The sequence below is a fragment of the Phaenicophaeus curvirostris genome, chromosome 1 (assembly GCF_032191515.1).
Source record: "Phaenicophaeus curvirostris isolate KB17595 chromosome 1, BPBGC_Pcur_1.0, whole genome shotgun sequence".
In the NCBI taxonomy this organism is placed as follows: domain Eukaryota; kingdom Metazoa; phylum Chordata; class Aves; order Cuculiformes; family Cuculidae; genus Phaenicophaeus; species Phaenicophaeus curvirostris.
The window spans coordinates 98463628-98482983 of NC_091392.1; the positions used below are offsets into that span (position 1 = coordinate 98463628).

General features: G+C 41.3%; 1 protein-coding gene across 1 annotated transcript in view; it reads right to left on the reverse strand.

The window, feature by feature from the left end:
• The window catches only part of POU2F1 (POU class 2 homeobox 1), a 114857-nt gene that overhangs the window by 9269 nt on the left and 86232 nt on the right, over positions 1-19356 (reverse strand). Inside the window, exons 8-12 of the mRNA XM_069869495.1 lie at positions 11358-11452; positions 8861-9034; positions 5112-5253; positions 1633-1778; positions 595-774 (exon numbers count right to left, since the gene is read on the reverse strand). Coding sequence (XP_069725596.1) covers positions 595-774; positions 1633-1778; positions 5112-5253; positions 8861-9034; positions 11358-11452 — 737 coding nt within the window. The remainder of the gene's footprint in view (positions 1-594; positions 775-1632; positions 1779-5111; positions 5254-8860; positions 9035-11357; positions 11453-19356) is intronic.

Here is a 19356-nt window from a genome sequence, read left to right on the forward strand (position 1 = left end):
ATGAAGTTTGTGTTTACCTGAGGCAAATACAAGTGTGGGAAATTAATTACATGAGTATTAGCTAAATTTTTCCTTTGTTCCATGTCTTTTTTTTAATAAATCATTCCTAACTAAAAGGTATTACTGGATTTATGTGACAGAACTCAGTCTCCAAGTGATAAGCTTTACTGCTGCTCATCTACTTATCAGAGCAGCCAAAATAAGAGGGGAAGTATAGAGCTGTCAAGCATTTTTTTTTATTATTAATATTTTTACAAAAAGAGTTTGAGTAAGAGAGAAAGTCCAGATATAAAGCGGAGTCACTATCTGGGATATGTGCAAGGCAATAACCCGAGCTGCAAATTTGCTAGTGAACAGTATGTACTCACGAGCTGACCAAATAAAATCCCCAACTGAAGGCCCAACTAGTGTCTGATTTGTAAGCACTATCTCTCTTATAGAGTATGCAAGTAGGATATTTAAAATGCCAGTAAAATATAAATTTGTGAGAACAAGTCTGCTGTACAAAGAAGGTATAGCATGTGCAACCTCCACAGTGAGCACAATAGAACTCCCTCTTACAGATCTTCGTTAACAGAGTTTCTTGATTCTTACCAGTGAGGTTGGGCAAGGGAAAATTGCTTTGATGGGCGAGCTGCTGGTTCCACCACTGCTGGGTGGGTTGATCCTTTTCTCTTTCTGGCGCCGGTTACAGAACCAAACGCGGATCACCTCCTTCTCCATGTTTAGCTGGTCAGCTATCATGGTGATCTCATCCGAGGTAGGCTTTTGGTTCTGAGAAAAGGAAACAATAGTTGAAAAGCTGCGGAATTACCTTCTGAAATTTTACATTATTGCTTCTTCTTCACTAGGCAGAAATCTGGGTGAGCCATTTATATTCAGAATCTGGTGAGCAGTACAGCAGATAGATCACGATAGATGTTTCTGTGCTCCAGATTCGTAGCTGCAGGAACATTTCTACCAACAGCAAGCTGTGCTCCTCACACGCTTCTTTCGGGAAGGAGAGGTCTGACTTATGAGTTAATCCTTCAAGGAATTCTAGACCTTGATAAGGAAATATTTCTTTCAGTATCTCTTGGAAAGGAATCGGAGAGATTAACTACAGTGATAGTCAAATGAATGCCAAGTTATCTAGACCTAAAATGAAAGACAGGTAAGATTGAACAGGCTACTTACCGAGGCTATCTGCCCATATAGCTGCACAAAATGTACAAGAGTATGTGAAACGCGAAGTGTTACAAGAGTAGCATACGGACAGCTAAATACCTCAACATTATGTAGGGGACTGTCACTCCATTTATCTGTCCTCAGAAAAGGGTAATATACTTTGTTTCTTGATGTGCCAAATATCAAGCTTACATCTATAGCTCGGTATATCTTAGAATGTGAAATCACAAAGTCATTGAACTGCAAGAACCAATGAGCTTTGTTCAAGGGGTTTTGCGTTCTTATTTTTTTTTTAAGCTGAAGTAGATATTGATCTGTGCTTCTTGGCACAGCCTTTTTATGCACCTTGTCTAGTACAAGCACATTCCTAAATAGCACAGTAATGGGACCACTTCAAAAGATATGATTGTTAAGCAAATTTTCTTCATTTCTTTATAGAGTGAGCAGAGAAACAGGATCACTGACCTCCAGGAAACTCTTCTCTAAGGCCACACGTATGTTGGTCTCTATGCTGGTGCGTTTCTTCCTCCTACGGTTCAAGCCTTCGACCCCCAGCCCTGGAGAATTCAGGGCACTTGGGCTGGAGAGAGTTGAATCAGATGAGAGGTTCTCTGAAAAAAAAAGTAACATAAACTAGGAAATTTTATTTGAATGCAGTGCAGTCTAATGCAAGTGTTCTTCACCTGTGCAAGGTGTGTTAAAACCCACCATGTATCCTTTCCAGATATGTAGAGATTTCTGAAGATCACATGCATTAATCATTGTACTTGTAAAGTACAACTTATACTTGAAAGGTAAAAGCTGCAAGTAAGCTCAGGGGGTGCTCTGTGTTCCTGTATGCTACCACAGAATCTCTTTTGAAACACCTGTACAAAGTTTGTCGCCCTTATGTCATTCCAACCCATCCTCCTCCACCATATGTCACAGTTTAAAGAAAAAAAACAGTAACTGATACCCATGAGCCCCAGCTGTAAGTCACAGGCAGTTATGAAAAAATGTGAGCAGCCTAAAAGTTCTTTTACCCACCCTACAATACACTAGAGCAAGTTCATAGCCAGCTTCACAGTGCTCAACTTCTTGTCTCTAGAGATCTCTGCAGATACTCAGTGCTAAGCAGTGAGTGTGTGAACAGCCAAGTAAGTGAACAGCCAAGATAGCAGTTCCTCCTCCTGAGCTTCTTGAGTCTTGAGCTATCAGTCCCTAACCCTTTTTGGCCTCACAGAAGAGCAAAGAGACAACATGCTTGACTCCACTTTGTAGCAGAAAGTGCAAAATAACCAACAAACAGGTTCCAGCAGGGAATTTAAATAAAATGATTAATCATGGCTGGAGATCCCTCACTGCACTGGGGTTTGTGGGTGATAAGCAGGTGTTAAATTTCACAATGCCCAAGACCATTCTGGTAAGCTCAAACAGGCAAGTACATTCAGTTCATTATTTTCCAGATTTTTTTTCAGTAATGGCACCCATAAAAGTGCTGAAACCCCTCACCGTCCTGAAAATCTCACAGAACAAGTTGAGTTCTGCAACAACAAATTCTCCAACACCTCCAGGTAACTTAATGGAAGGGACCATTGGTATGCTCCTCCTGCTTGCTTTTATTTAAAAGTAATCTTCAAAAGGTTATCTGAACCTTTCTTCCAAATATTCTCACAAAACTGAACCGAAGTCAAAGACAATGGTTCCCAACTTCTAGACTGCGAAGGACTCTAATGCTGCTTACGATCCTTAAGTTAATTTTGCAAATCCCAGTATTTCTGGGATGATCAGGTGAACCAGGTGATCAGGCCCAGTCAACACGGGTTCACAAAAGGCAGGTCTTTTTCTCACAGCATTCTGCTTCGGAAACTGCCAGCCTCTGGCCTGGACAGGCGCACACTCTCCTGGGTGGAAAACTGGTTGGCTGGCCGGGCCCAGAGAGTGGTGGGAAATGGTGTGAAATCCAGCTGGAGGCCAGTGACAAGTGGGGTTCCCCAGGGCTCAGTGCTGGGTCCAGCCCTGATCAATGTCTTTATCAATGACCTGGATGAAGGCATTGAGGGCACCCTTAGCAAGTTTGCGGACGACACTAAGCTGGGTGGAAGTGTTGATCTGCTGGAGGGTAGGGAGGCTCTGCAAAGGGATCTGAACAGGCTGGACTGCTGGGCAGAGTCCAATGGCACGAGGTTTGACAAGGCCAAATGCCGGGTCCTGCACTCGGGGCACAACAACCCTGTGCAGTGCTACAGACTAGGAGAAGTCTGGCTAGAAAGCTGCCTGGAGGAGAGGGACTTGGGAGTGTTGGTTGACAGTGACTGAACATGAGCCAGCAGTGTGCCCAGGTGGCCAAGAAGACCGATGGCATCTTGGCTTGGATCAGAAATGGCGTGACCAGCAGGTCCAGGGAGGTTATTCTCCCTCTGTACTCGGCACTGGTGAGACCGCTCCTCAAATACTGTGTTCAGTTCTGGGCCCCTCACCACAAGAAGGATGTTGAGGCTCTGGAACAAGTCCAGAGAAAAGCAACAAAGCTGGTGAAGGGGCTCGAGAACAGGCCTTATGAGGAACGACTGAGAGAGCTGGGGTTGTTTAGCCTGGGGAAGAGGAGGCTGAGGGGAGACCTCATTGCTCTCTACAACTACTTGAAAGGAAGTTGCAGAGAGGAGGGAGCTGGCTTCTTCTCCCAAGTGACAGGGGACAGGACAAGAGGGAATGGCCTCAAGCTCTGCCAGGGGAGGTTCAGGCTGGACATCAGAAAAAAAATTTTCACAGAAAGGGTTATTGGGCACTGGAACAGGCCGCTCAGGGAGGTGGTTGAGTCACCATCCCTGAAGGTGTTTAAAAGATGGGTGGATGAGATGCCCAGGGAAATGGGTTGATGGCTGATAGGAATGGTTGGACTCGATGATCCTGGAGGTCTTTTCCAACCTAGTGATTCTGTGATTCTTTGGGCCAGAAGGGAAAACCAACTATGATATTCCTTGCAGCACTGGAATCATATAGAGTTGCTGGAAAATTTGGGGACCACAGGCTTATGGAGTAGAGCATTTACTGTGAAAACCTTTTATGTTTTCCGTCACAAATCCAGATTACCTAAAGATAACCCCTGTCAGCACAACAGAATGACACTTCTTTGTTTCCATGTAAGACAAATTTTCAACACTGCATCAAATTACTTTCAAAATTTCATAGAATACTGTAGGTGCCAGCATAAAGCTCTCTTCATTTGGGTTAAAATAGGAAGGCACACACCGGCCCTGCCATCTGTTTAGCAGATCCATCAGCTTTATACTATGTGCTGCTGTATACTTGGAAGAAAAAATTGGCTGACAGCACTCTGAAACACTTTCTATCTTAACACCTAGCAACACCTTCCAAGCTCTGTTTGCTGCTGGGAAAAGGAAGAAAACAAAAAAAGAACACTACCAACACCAGCATCATGAATAACTTATATCCCAGGAAAAAATAATTCTGGAAGGAAAAGCAAAACCTAACCCACAAAAACACTTCCTATGGGGAGAGAGTGTTTATACAGACCCTTGGAGAGAAACTAAAACTACATAGGGGTGTGGGAGGAAATGAATGCAATAAGCTCTGCCTATTGAAACAATAAACCATGCAACCCTCACTCTAGCACACATCTGAAAAAGGAAGCTAGAAGAGGATTAGAAGTTATATGCATTAACATACATGAAGAAGGAAAACCATGACACATATTACACCTCACCTCATGCAATTATTTAGCTGGTTGCAGAACACAATTCTAGAAGTTCACATAGGAACGATTTCAGATGCTTAGAAACAAATGAAAAGGGAAGTATGGACCCTTATTCCTACACCCTCATTTGTCCCGGACTGTTACGAAGATTGGTGGCTTCATAAAACCATAAGGGCATAATTGAAGCGTTTTTTCAGAATCCTACTGATTTTGGTAGGCTGGTGAAGAAATACACAGACTCATTCACCTGCATCATTGAGCCACTTTTCCAGAAGTGGCTTTAACTTGCACATGTTCTTAAAGCTGAGGTTCAAGGCTTCAAAGCGAGAGATGGTAGTTTGGCTGAAGTCATTTCCATAGAGTTTGCCCATAGCGAGCCCAACATCACCCTGGACAAAGAAAGAGAAAAAAGGGATTCACTAACATAGGCACTTCCAAAGCAAGGAATCCTGTCATTCTTGTGTTCTCTTAGTGACTGTGTGGGATTTCAGTTCCCCAGCAACTTGCTACCAAGATTCATGCTAAAGCAAATAACCATAAAGAAATTTCAAACCTCAGTCAGTTTAACCATATAACTCTTTCCGAGAAATCCCTGATGCTTTGTCTTCTTAGCATTATCACTGAGCAGAACGATCCACTGCACATTAATTTGTAATTTTTTTCTCAGTTCTTTAAAAGAAGGGAAGTTCAAATTAGCAGAAATGCAGTGAATTCATGTTCTCAAATTAGTAGAAAGCACTCTTGAAAAGATGTCTGCAAACATATATCACATTAAAATAGATGCAAAAATATTCTTATCTGAACCTTTTTAGTACCTTCTGAGGTTCAAACCAAACTTCTCCCCACAGATACACATTTCAAAGCAGACAAGAAGCTGAACCATTTCAAATAAAAATTAACTGTAGCCTTTACTACCAATACTCATCTGCCAAAAAGCTATCCAGGAGACCTCACAGACAGGTGATCACCTCTTTACACATGCTCTTACTTTTCAAAACTCAGTTTTAGCTATCAGACATCATCCTTATATATGAAAAATATCTGCGTGTGTATATATATACACCTATATGTAGTTTAGACTTGGAAAGTCTTGTATTTTTAAAAAAACAAAATTAAAAATCAACCCATCCTTGATTGTTGCCATTAAAAACACCATGTTTTCTTGTTTTGTTTTAAAGCTGGAAGGCCCTGCCCTTTGAAAAAAATTAATTATTTTTTAAGTATGCTACTTGATCTGAAGTAGTTTAATTTAGATTTTTATTTATTAACACAAAAAAGTATGAAAAGTCTAGAAGAAGAGACTGAAAAGCTTGAGCACAGTTAGTGGAGTTTAATTGCAAGTGGGTTAGTTAGATTGTGCGTAAAGCTTGCTTTCTTTCCTTTTAGGTCAGATCCACAACCATAGCTTGATATAAGTAAACTAACAGCATGCAGACTGGCCACATTGAAGCAAGAAAGAGAACCACCTTTGGTAAGCTTAGTAAACTGTGCAGGTTGCACAAAGAAAACCATTTCCTTCCTAGAAGAGGACCAGAACAACCAGTTTGTATGCCCTTCAATCAGAGGAAACGTGGGAACTCAAATTTATACCTCTACCCATATGCCAGGATTCTGTGCATTTTAAAACTCATAAATCATTCCAAGAGAAGTAATGTGGATGCTCTAGTGGGTTTATGAAGAAGAAAATCTGGCTATGCAAACCATTTTAGAGATAAGTTGATTTATGTCTTGGCAGGAGAATGTTACAAAATTTGCTCCAGTCCTCTGATTAAATTTAATTCTGGTATTTACGTTGCTCTTCCTAACATTTGCTGTCTGATTTCAAATGAAGAGTTAACCATTTCTTTGTCAATAGTTTTCAATGCCAAAAGGCGGCAGCATTTCCGCTATAAGCAAATGAATTTAAATATTGGGATGAAATTTTTCTGTATTGGGATGGGCCACTGAAAGGATGGATGGAACGGAGGATAAAGGTACTGTACATATCCGATCTACTTTGTAGGCTGAATGAAACTCCAGTACTGACCTGAAACTGATTATAAGGTACATCACTGTTGTGTGTACTGGTTTGTTAAGAAGCTCAGGCAGACCACTAGAGAAAATACCTTTTACAGAGTAAAAATAACATTGTATAAATTGTTCGCTCACACAGCTCAAATCTGTGCCAACCAATTAGATGCATACCTGCAAAAATGCTAAGATGCAGTGTGCTCATTTTAAAGGAAAACAATTACACATCATCCCCTTTTCAGGGTGGGAGAATAGACAGAACTGCTGAAGTTTAAAACTTGTTATATTGCTCACAAGACAGAACGTCTTAAGTGATTAGTTTGCAATGCAAACTAAACCTTATCATTTTTTTTTGAAAGGCAGGGGTGGCATAAATCTGAAAAAGCTTACAGTCCCACTGGAAATAAATTTCTTCTATCATCTGAAACGCAGTCTATTTATCCAACTATAGGAAATCACAATAATAGAGGTCTCTAATTATCACCCAATTATGCCATTAGGTAGAAATTATTACAACTGCCTAATTATACACATGCAAGCTCAGAGTAGGAGAGGAATGATCAAATGCAATTTTATCACTTTCTCAAGATTCCCCTTTTTTTAAGCTCAAAAGCAAATACTGAAATGAACGCCTGAGCAGTTGTGTTCATTTTTCTTTACCACGAAAATTCACAACAGGGTCAATTAGAAGGGTTAACCCATAACTTTCCAAGTCTAGTTGAGCCTTTATAATCATCTCACAGCAGGGCAGATTAAACATAACAGCTAAAAATCTACATGAAGCTCCTCAGTGAGGCTGCAAGGAAGCTATTGTATTTTACTCTATTCTGTTCTATTCTAGCTCTTGTGTGTGTCCATCACTTCTATTTCTGTGCCTCCCTCTAGTGGAAAGAAAGAAGGGAAGGAGGCACACATGCCAGCAAAATGCACTTCATTTTACTAAGAACATTCTGTTCTTGAGTTATAATTAAAATGCTGCCAGGAACTTTCATTATGAACCCTGATTTTTCAAGCATTCAGGCCTCTGCCAGAAAAATCAATCTGACTTCAGCACATACTTTCAGCTAGAGTAGATTTACTTATTCCGGGGGTTGAGGAAACAAATCACAAGTGTTGGACTGACTGCTTTGAGCTCAGACTTTTAAACACCTACTTTGATTGTCGCATGCTATTTATTCTAGCAAAACCACACTGACTCTGGCCAAAATTATTACTTCACTGAAAAAATATTTTAATTTGTGGGAAAAGAAATCATTTTGATATTAATAAGAGAAGACTCTTGGATCCAAGCAGCACTCATCTTCAACAGAATTACGGAACATATAAATGCACTTTCTACTTTTAATTGTACTCCTCATTCAATTGCTTTCACTATGTTCAACATTACTTTTCTTCGGCTCTATGGGTATTTTCTGAGCTTTTAAGCAAACGAAAACAAATCACAATTCCAGTTCACCTCTGTGAGGAGGGAACTTCAAAGTGACGGTCCTTTCAGGTTTTGTTTAGGAACCTTAGCAAAAGCATTAAATACCAAAATCGTTGATGTTTAATAGGACAACAGGCTTGAGAGATAAAAACCCTTTGACGCCCAAAGCAACTCCACAGTTGTGACATACTTTTTAAACACACAGAGCAGTTAATTGTGCTGTATGATTTTTGGAACTTTGTACTTCTGAAGGCAGCTTTAAAGTGCTTTGTCCCATTCATTTTACAACCTATGGAATGAATAGCACACATGCAATGACATCTGAAGCTGGTAAATGCATGTACCTGCTGGGAAAATGGCTATGCTTTAAAACCAAGAGGGAAGTAAGATGGATGTATGGCTTTTTCTGTTATTTCTTAGAAATCCCCTACATAAAGGCCAGAGCATAACCCTATTTAAGAAGGTTCTCCTAGGAAAAGGTGGAATCGTAGTCTCCCTCCAGACTTGAAAGATGAGACCTCAGATTCCACACTGGCAGGCACTAAGGTACGCGGTCTTACCTGAGTGAATCCAAGTTTGATCCGTCTTTGTTTGAAAGTCTTGGCAAACTGCTCAAGCTCCTCAAGGTCACTGGGCTCCTCCAAGCTGGGAGTGTCGATTCGCTTTGGTGTTGACTGGCTCTGTGGAAGTGGCTGAATGGGGGTCGCTGCTATTGTGCGTGTTGGGGTTGCTGGCTATTAAGACAGAGAGCAAGGAAAAGATGAAAATCAGACTTCAAAGAATAATCAGCAAAAATTAAACTCAGAAAAGGTATGTGAGGTTTCTGTGAGAAAGATCAATGAATTTGACATTTCTAGCAATCTCAAAGCTCCTGAAATTTATTTACATTCCTCTCAAGAACGAGCAATCACAATCCAGGAAACTGTATTAGTATGACAGCCTTTTAAAGGCTCTGTCAGAAGCAATTACAGAAAAGTAAGAGATGTTCAATGCAGCAGATAACCAACAACTTTCCCTTGCTACAGAAGCTGCTCAAAGAAAGGCTGAACACTCCTACTTGATATAGTTCTATCATTTGCAGACAGCTTGGCATTCATCCCCTTTTAATCATTTTAAAATTGAATCTACTGCTTGTGTGAGGTGGCAGATTGTCATCAGCCCAAAAGATTCAAGTCTCCTATTTAATCTTGGAACAGGGAGCACATACAAGGGCAACAAACATGGCAAGTTTCCTCAAATGCCATCTCTGGTGACTGACTCAACTCTTCCAGTAAGAAAAAAATAGATCCCCCTCTAACTCTTCTGTTGATACTTGCAACAGTAAGAATGAATGTACCGGCGACACAAGAAATGGAGCAAAGGCAACTTGCAGAAAATAATTCTGCTACGGTCACATTTTTCTTCTATATAAAAGGCTAATTTTCCAGGAGGTCCACACAAGGTTCACTATTCCTGAACATTGATACACTAGGGCATTTTGCTATGCAGCCATAATAAGGATCTGAAAAACCTAAGCATCATCGAAAATATTCACAGGTGAACAAAATGCATTAAGATCTGGTATTGCACAGTTCACGCTTGATGTGCAACAGGGACATTGGAAACATGTTTTGAGTGCCTAACTCCACCTCCTTATATGCTATAATGAACTAAGATGCAGAGACAAATTGTTTACTATAGTTAATTTCTATTCAGTTCAGCTGAGGCTCTTAAGTAAAGTGACTTCATGCTTTTATTTCCTATACCCAGTTCTGAAACCACAGGCTCCTTCCAGGCAGGTAAGAACAGCCTCAAGTCTACGCAACGCTACAGTACTATGCAAAGGTCCAGAAATGGCTGTCCTAAAAGAAATGGCGTACACATAGCTGAGTCTTTATCTAGCCCCTTATGTTGTTTTTGTCCCGACTTAGTGCAGTGTTTTGCAGTGCGCAGCAGATGGTAGAGGGAGGTCAGGATCTGTAATTCCATTACTTGAGAAATAACGTGATCATATATGATCCTTCTAGGATTGCAGATATATGTGCCACACTATAAAGGTTTTTTAGTATTTTTTAATTTATATTAAAGATAGTAATTACTGCAACATGTCTTTTCTGACTTCACCGCCTTTATATAATTTATTTTCTCTTTGTAGATTTGATACTTTTTTTAATCCAAATATAATCTTTAGTAGGGAGTCATGCTGCCAACTGAAGTGTAAACTACAGAGGCGAGACAAATTCTATTTTCCACGTGGTGCATGAAAAATATTGTAGGTGGTATAATAGAAAATGTAGTTTTCTAAGACTCAGACTCAGGCATCTTAATACAGGCTAAAAATTTTTTATATGTAACCAACTCAGCAGGAAGATAGCATATGATATTGCACAGTACTTGAGAATCAGCATGCAGTCATGTAACTAAACTGCACAGTAAAAGCCAGAGTGAAGCAAAATTAAATTTGCAGGCATGTGGAACCTTAAAATTGCTTTTCTTACAGTCTGAAAGCTTAATCATAGAGCTTTAATATTTTAACATATATCTAACAGAATATTTTAACGCATTTTTAACAGTCTCTTCACTTTCACAGAAAATAACTAAAAAGACTAGTGATGACTTAGCAGTAATAGCAAAACAACTAAGCGACAATAAAGACAGATTTCCGCAGCAATCTTTATAAAAATACACTATACATGTCAGTAATCCTCTTTTTGAGCATTTTAAGTGGCCCACACCTTGCTCCTCTGAATTTCACAAATTTGTAGATTGTCCAAGAAAGCCTTACAAGAAATCAAATCATGCTTTAGTCCCACTAACTCAAGATAACATTCAGAGACATCTACAGCTAAAAATAAAAATTTAAAATTTGGAAAATTTAAAAAAATTTGAAATCATGGAAGGAGCCACATTAGGGTAGAAACTACAAAACTGAAGTTACTGATACTTAGACCTACACTGCATCAATCTAGAAACACAAACTCTCTATTGTAGCTACAATACTCCAGTAACTAAAACCATTCACTTGCAATAGTTCGACCCCTCTTAAAGCTACTCATCAACTGCAGAAATAAGCCTGACCTGCGAGGCAAGGGTGATGCTTGGCTGAGACTGCAGGAGGTTGGCTTGGCTTTGCTGAGGTAGTTGCGTTAAGAGATTCTGCGCTTGCAGGAGACCTGGAGAGAGAAAAGGGTGGGTTTGGCTTATCATTTAAAAAGACTAAAACACAAAATGAGGTGAAACAAAGCTCCTGTCAAACAATCAAAGTCACAACAAATTTGAGATGTGAGCCTTCACTTCATCCCTGCATAGATATCTTGAGACACTGGAATTTGAGCCCAAAATTCCCTTACATTTCCTGAAGAACGTGTGGTAACAGAACCATAAAAGAGAAAAGTCTGCACTAATCTCCTCTACAGAGTTTGTAATGATCTGGGTTATCCCATTTCAGCATGCAGGAATCATTTATTGCCCCTTTCAGCTTGTGGATGTGGGGTAAATGTCTTCCTACAACCAAGAGCTAACCAAGAATTAGGGAGCCATATAAAAATGAACAACTGAGCACTTAATCAGATCAAATCCAACAACTGAATACTAATCAAAACCACAAGTTTGGCTCCTTGATGACCCTTCTTCCTCTTCGTTCACCCTGTGCCAAGAGGTAACTGACTGTGGTAAGCTTAAGCAGACCCCACCTGAAGACAAAACCATCTCACATAACCTTCTCCTGGATGAAACAAAGAAGGAATCTTTTGGAAAAGTAATCAGAACTTAAAATTTAGGCAAGACACTGAACACTGTTAAAACTGCACAAAGAAAATAAACATTGCATTGAATAAATTAAAACCCCTGTTATTATGAAAAGGTGACAACACTACAAAAGAGCAGGGACTGATGCAACCAATAAACAAAATATGCTGTCATTCTAAACGTAAATTCTCTTACAGTTTGTAATTTGCATGGTTTACTGAATCTCTCAGGAAACTGAGATATAGGCTTGCATCTATATATTTTAACTACAAGCTATATGGTTTGGGATTTTTTTGCATTTCTAATACTAAAATGCATATATTTTTAAGGGGTAAGAATCTTGACAAAAATATACCTGCAGTTAGTCAAATTTGTCAATTTTATTCTGAAAAAAATACTGTTGTTCTCTAGACCACTCCTGGCTACGATTGTCAATTTCTCCTATAATAATTGAAGTATCTAACTAATTAAACCTGCACTTACTAGGCATCTTCAATATACCAAGCTCCTAAAATCAGGGGAATAAGAAGGCACGACAATAACAGATGGACATTATGGTCACTCAGAAGACAGAACAACAAGTAAGTACCACTTAAATTCCATAACTTGAGTTTGACATGGTCTGTTCAAGCTCATCAGCTGGCCTACCACAGAGCACACCTCTCCTGACCAGCTACCTCTTTTCAGAATACTGGTAGGGGACACAGGAATTCAGGACTTGGTATATACCGAGTAAGAAAATAGGTGTTGTACCTGAGATGAAGATCATAGGAGACATGAAAAGAGGGACTACCATGGGGTAGGAAAGGAAAAATATATCCTCAATGAGGGTTATGTAACTACAAAACTCTTCTGATAGTGATATTACTGTTTAATACAAAAGCAATAAACTGTTGAATATGTATTTTAAATAGAATGTGTCGCTCTCAAAATGCTCAAGATCTACAAAACGGACATTTATGTTGTACCACAAAACCAACATGTTCCAGCTGTGTTTTTGAAAAGCCACAGCAAGGGAATGGATGAGCTTAAGGAACTTGCAATACAGCTACCTACTACAGTTAGATGGGGCTTTTTACAATGCAAATATTTGTTCACTTGAAAGATGATTTCAGCTGCCCGAAGTATTAATTAGTCAAGTCACCTCTAAGTTAAGAGGTTTTGATCCTCATTTAGTGACACTGAATTTTAGCTGACAACTTGAAACAGGAAGAGGCAAAAGCCACCACAATCACACTACAGAGCAGCTGACCAACAATGAGACAAAAACCAGACCATGATTGACCTCTACTCCACTGGTACCGCCATTGACCACAAGTTACTGACTCGTTTTATGACTGTAATCAGAGTAATTAGAATTGTCCTTTTATGAAGTTTTGTGCTCAAGAAAATCCCAGAGGATGTTTTTCTGGCAGCAATACTTTTGCTGAAGAGCACAAGCTAATTACACTCTTCCTCATTTTACTCTCATGCATATGTTCTGAAGTAATTATTGTTGTGGGACAACATAAAATATTCCAAACAAGTTTCATCTACTCTGTTTTTTACATTATTTTGTTCTATTTAAGAACTACTGATCCAAGGTGTTGCAGGCAGAAACTGGAGAAAAAACAAATGAGTTGAACCTGCAGCTGACTGAATCAACGATCAGGGGATGAGGAAAGCACTGAGCTGTTCTGGCAAAATATGCATCCCTTCCACTGACATATTTTTTTCAGACAATTGCTGTGCACATGCTTTGGACTCGTGTTGGTTTCCGTGGGTGGGCAACTGCAGTTTTGTTCTTTTTAGACATGACTTTGACTAGTCTAAGCTTCACCTTTGTTTTTTCTCCAAGAACAAACTACTGGGGCCCACTTGGTCCCAGATAACTTCAGTGACTTAATTTACACACAGCACAGCCTCTTAAATGCAGACTAAGTAAAAAACTACTACTTTTAGGCAACTGCTGAGATACGGGTGTTCCAAACTGTGCTGTTCCCTCAGGGACTCATACTGGCATCAATACTGACCAATAAAGCTGACTGAACAAAATAACAGTTTTCTCAGCAAATAAGTGGACAACACCAAATACAGGGAGAATGGTCAACAGGCCAGAATTGATGGAACAAAAACGCTGGACAAATGGAATTTCATGAAGAACAATGCAGGAAAGACGCAACCTCCTGCATAGGAGCCAGAAAAACCCTGTGCAGAAGTACAGGGCGGGGACTGGCTAGGTACAAACCAGCTTCACAGAAAAAAAGGCCAAGATCACAACAATCTCATGCAATACTACAGGCTTGGGGAAATGTAGCTGGAAAGCTGCCTGATGGAAAAGGACCTGAGGGTGCTGGCTGACAGTCAGCTGACATTAACCAGCAGTGTGCCTAGGCCAACAGCCTCCTGGCTTGTATCAGAATGGTGTGGCCAGCAGGACCAGGGAAGTGACTGTGCTCCTGTACTTGGCATTTGTGAGGCCATACCTCAAATCTTGGGTTCAGGTTCGGGCCCCTCACAACAACAAAGATATTGAGGTGCTCGGGTGTGTCCAGAAGAGGACAGTGAAACTGGTGAAGAGTCTGGAGCACAAGTCGTAGGAGAAGCGGCTGAGGAAATTGGGTTGTTTAGCCTGGAAAAGAGGAGGCTGAAGGGTAACCTTATTGCTGTCTACAACTACCTGGAAGGAGGTTGTAGTGACATGGGTGCTGGTCTCTTCTCCCAAGTAAAAAGTGATAGGATGAGAAGAAATGACCTGAACTTGCACCAAAGGAGGTTTAGCTTGGATATTAGAAAAAATTTCTTTACTGAAAGAGTGGTGAAGCATTGGAAAGGCTGCCCAGTTTCCATCCCTGGTGGTGTTCAAAAAACACGTAGACTTGACACTTTAGGACATGGTTTAGTAGGTAGAGTGGTGCTGGACTTGATGATCTCTGAGGTCTTTTCCAACCTTAATTTATCTATGAAAGACCTGGGGATCCTGGAGGACAATAACGAATATGAGCCAGCAATGTGCCCTTACCATAAAGGCAGCCAACCACATCCTGGGCTGTATTTGCAAGAGGGCAGCCAGCAGGTCAAAGGTCACGATTCTTCCCCTCCATTTGGCACTTGTGACACCACATCTGGAGTACCGTGTCCAGCTTTGGGTTTCTCAGTACAAGACACAATGACATCCTGGATTTTGTACATTCACGGTGGCTCACAGGCTGGAACACCCGTACAGGGTATGGTTGAGAGAGCTGCTTTGTTCAGCCTTACAAGTAGACTAAGATGAGATCCTATTGCTGTCTTCAAAGATAGAAATGGACTCTTCTTGAGGGTGCACAGTAATGAGATATAATAGACAAGCTGGAACATTGAAAAGCCCAACTAGATATAAGGAAACAAGCATGGCCAGCTGTTGAGGCATGTATTTGAAAAGGCTGAAGAATCTCCATCCTTGAAGATCTTCAAAACTCAGCTGGCTGAGGCACCGAGCACCCTGCTGTGATTGGACCTGCTTTAAGTAATATTACATGACCTCCAGAGGTCCCTTCCAGCCTACACGATTTATTGAATGGATGAAAATTAATATTGTACTTGTAAACTTTACAGAGAGAATGTTTCTAACCCACTCTTTTGGCTTCTAAGAGCCCAGTGATATTACTGCATTAAATATGACGTATAAATCACCTACACAATGCTCCAAAAGAATGACTGTGTGGAGGTAAGTAAGGATTTATGCAAAAGTATGATGCTTTAGAGGCACTCTAATTTTTTTCAAAGTATTTAAAGTAAATGTACCTGCCATCATCCAGGACTTTTCCTGGAATGTCTACAAATAGCATGAATAATGGCCCAAGCCAAAAAAACTCTTCCTGTCAGCTAACAGTCCCCAAGGACCGATCTAGGGTTCAGTTGTTACTGTCTAAAATCAAACAAAAGATAAAACAAACATTCAAGTGCAGATTTTTTCAGCATAATTTTTTAAAAGTTGGCCCAGAGGCATAATACATAATTCATCCCTAACTGATCTCCCAAAACAGTGAATTTTTTCATCTAAGAAGAACTTGACTGCTTTTTGTCTGCCAAAGGTGTTCATCTTCTCACAGACAGATCCTGAAAGTTAGCTTGCATCAAAAAGCTTGACATTACAAAGTCATATATTGTTTAACTGGAAAAAAACTGAAAAGGAAGAAGGAAAGGCATCATTGCATATTACATGCAGTGCCGTTTAATGAATTTTGTTGATGCAAATAAACTTCCGGGCACTTGGTATATTTCATTTTATAAAACCCAGCTCTTCCAAAATGGGGACTTGAATTTGGAATTATATTGGGATCCAACACGGCAGACAAAGCATAACACTAACCTATGCATTCCTACAAATCCATCTCACAGAGGTGTTAAACTGCCACATGCTGCAGCATCTTTGGCAGTACAGAGATACCCTTTAAGATCAGTTCAAGAACGTGACACAAATGTGCTGAAGTTGGTGGTACTTGGTGGGTTTGAAGAGTACCAATGCAGCGATTCATGCAAAGCTGCTGCCACGCTACTTCAGTGAAAGTCAACGTTTTTACCGCTGATGCTGTTTGGAGCAAAGACTTCATCTCAAAGAGGACAGTAAATATTAAGCATTTCATTCATATCTTGGTAACAGGTATGTAGAGCATAGGGAGAAAAGTCATCATTTAAGTCACTGCTTCCAAGTTCTTCCTCACTCCCCCTCAATCTCTGCCCTCTTATTTGGAGAATAAGTTTGAGTCAGCTGCACTTTATTCAGCTGCTGGGTTAGCAAATAAGCTGTCATTAAGAGTCTCTTGACAATGAAGAGCTGGGTCTCCTCATCTGCATATTGATGGGACCAAAGTACTTCCACCTGCTTCACATAACATATTAACAAAATAGGGAGGAGTCCTACAAGGGTAGTGGAGGTGCACAATCTCAGATGAGATGAACATTCATCCATTACAAAAATGACGCATCTGAAAGGCAACTTGAGGCATCTCCCTCCATTCTCACACTGGATGAGGGAGCTACACTCTAATTTATGGATCCAGAGGGCAGCATGGTAGGTACTGACATTTAACATTCATTATCCCATTATAAAAAGGTGCTTGAAGGTTGGGCTTTTGGTTTAGTGTTTGATAGGAATGGTTGGACTCGATGATCCGGTGGGTCTTTTCCAACCTGGTTATTCCATGATTCTATGATTCTAAGTAAAGTCTCAAAGCCTTTAGGACAAGTACGCAAGAACAGAAAAGGACTGGATTCGGCCTGCTAATATAATCCCAGGTATTTTCACGATTAAAAAATGAAATAATAAACAAGGTCTTTAATAATAAACAGTTATAACTTGAGAAAAGGTAGGCCCACTTTCAGTGTTTAAAGCTAATTATCAGCCTGCTTCCACATTTGCTTTTCTGGATACTTTCTTTATAAATATTGTTTCTAAACTCTCTCCTTGACAATAATGCAGTCTTTTCTCAGATTTTACTTCTATTTGCAAGATTAATGTAAATGAAATGCAGCATCATTTCCCCTCTCCATTCAGATTTTTACTGATATGATTTTTATTGGCAACGTCTTCAGAGTAGAAAGGCAAATGGTCATCTGATGAGGGTAATATTTCTAAGAAGCAGCTATAATTGCAGTAAAGGATGTAGAATTGACTATTCCAGAGACAGATCTATTAGATACGAGAACAGACACAATCACAGAATCACAGAATAACCAGGTTGGAAGAGACCCACCGGATCACCGAGTCCAACCGTTCCTAGCAAACACTAAACCATATCCCTCAGCACCTCGTCCACCCGTGCCTTAAACACCTCCAGGGAAGGTGACTCAACCACCTCCCTGGGCAGCCTGTTCCAGTGCCCAATGACCCTTTCTGTAAAGAATTTTTTCCTAACGTCTAGCCTAAACCTCCCCTGGCGGAGCTTGAAGCCATTCCCTCTTGTCCTGTCCCCTGTCACTTGGGAGAAGAGGCCAGCACCCTCCTCTCTACAACGTCCTTTCAAGTAGTTGTAGAGAGCAATGAGGTCACCCCTCAGCCTCCTCTTCTCCAGGCTAAACAACCCCAGCTCTCTCAGTCGTTCCTCATAAGGCCTGTTCTCCAGCCCTCTCACCAGCTTTGTTGCTCTTCTCTGGACTCTCTCCAGAGCCTCAACATCCTTCTTGTGGTGAGGGGCCCAGAACTGAACACAGTATTCGAGGAGCGGTCTCACCAGTGCCGAGTACAGAGGGAGGATAACCTCCCTGGACCTGCTGGTCACGCCGTTTCTGATACAAGCCAAGATGCCATTGGCCTTCTTGGCCACCTGGGCACACTGCTGGCTCATATTCAGTCGGCTGTCAACCAACACACCCAGGTCCCTCTCCTCCAGGCAGCTTTCTAGACAGACTTCTCCCAGTCTGTAGCACTGCATAGGGTTGTTGTGCCCCAAGTGCAGGACCCGGCATTTGGCCTTGTTAAACCTCATGCCGTTGGACTCTGCCCAGCGGTCCAGCCTGTTCAGATCCCTTTGCAGAGCCTCCCGACCCTCCAGCAGATCGACACTTCCACCCAGCTTAGTGTCGTCCGCAAACTTGCTCAGGGTGCACTCGATGCCTTCATCCAGATCATTGATGAAGACATTGAACAGGGCTGGACCCAGCACTGAGCCCTGGGGAACCCCACTTGTCACTGGCCTCCAGCTGGATTTCACACCATTTACCACCACTCTCTGGGCCCGGCCATCCAACCAGTTTTCCACCCAGGAGAGTGTGTGCCTGTCCAGCCCAGAGGCTGACAGTTTCTCAAGCAGAACGCTGTGAGAAACTGTGTCAAAGGCTTTGCTGAAGTCCAGGAAGACCACATCCACAGCCTTTCCCTCATCCAGTAGCCGGGTCACTTTGTCATAGAAGGCGATCAGGTTAGTCTGGCAAGACCTGCCTTTTGTGAATCCATGTTGACTGGGCCTGATCACCCGGTTCTCTTGCATGTGCTTCATGATAGCACTCAAGATCACCTGTTCCATGACTTTCCCTGGCACTGAGGTCAGACTGACAGGCCTGTAGTTTCCTGGGTCCTCCCTGCGGCCCTTTTTGTAGATGGGCACAACATCAGCCAGCCTCCAGTCCAGTGGGACTTCCCCAGTCTTCCAGGACTGTTGGAAGATGATGGAAAGGGGTTTGGCCAGCACATCCGCCAGCTCCTTCAGTACCCTAGGGTGAATCCCGTCCGGCCCCATAGACTTGTGACTGTCCAGTCGGGCTAGCAAGGCTCTGACCACCTCCTCTTGGATCACGGGAGCCTCATTATGCTCCTCTAGCTCCTGGGTTTGTACACAGACGGAACGACCCTCCTTACGACTAAAGACTG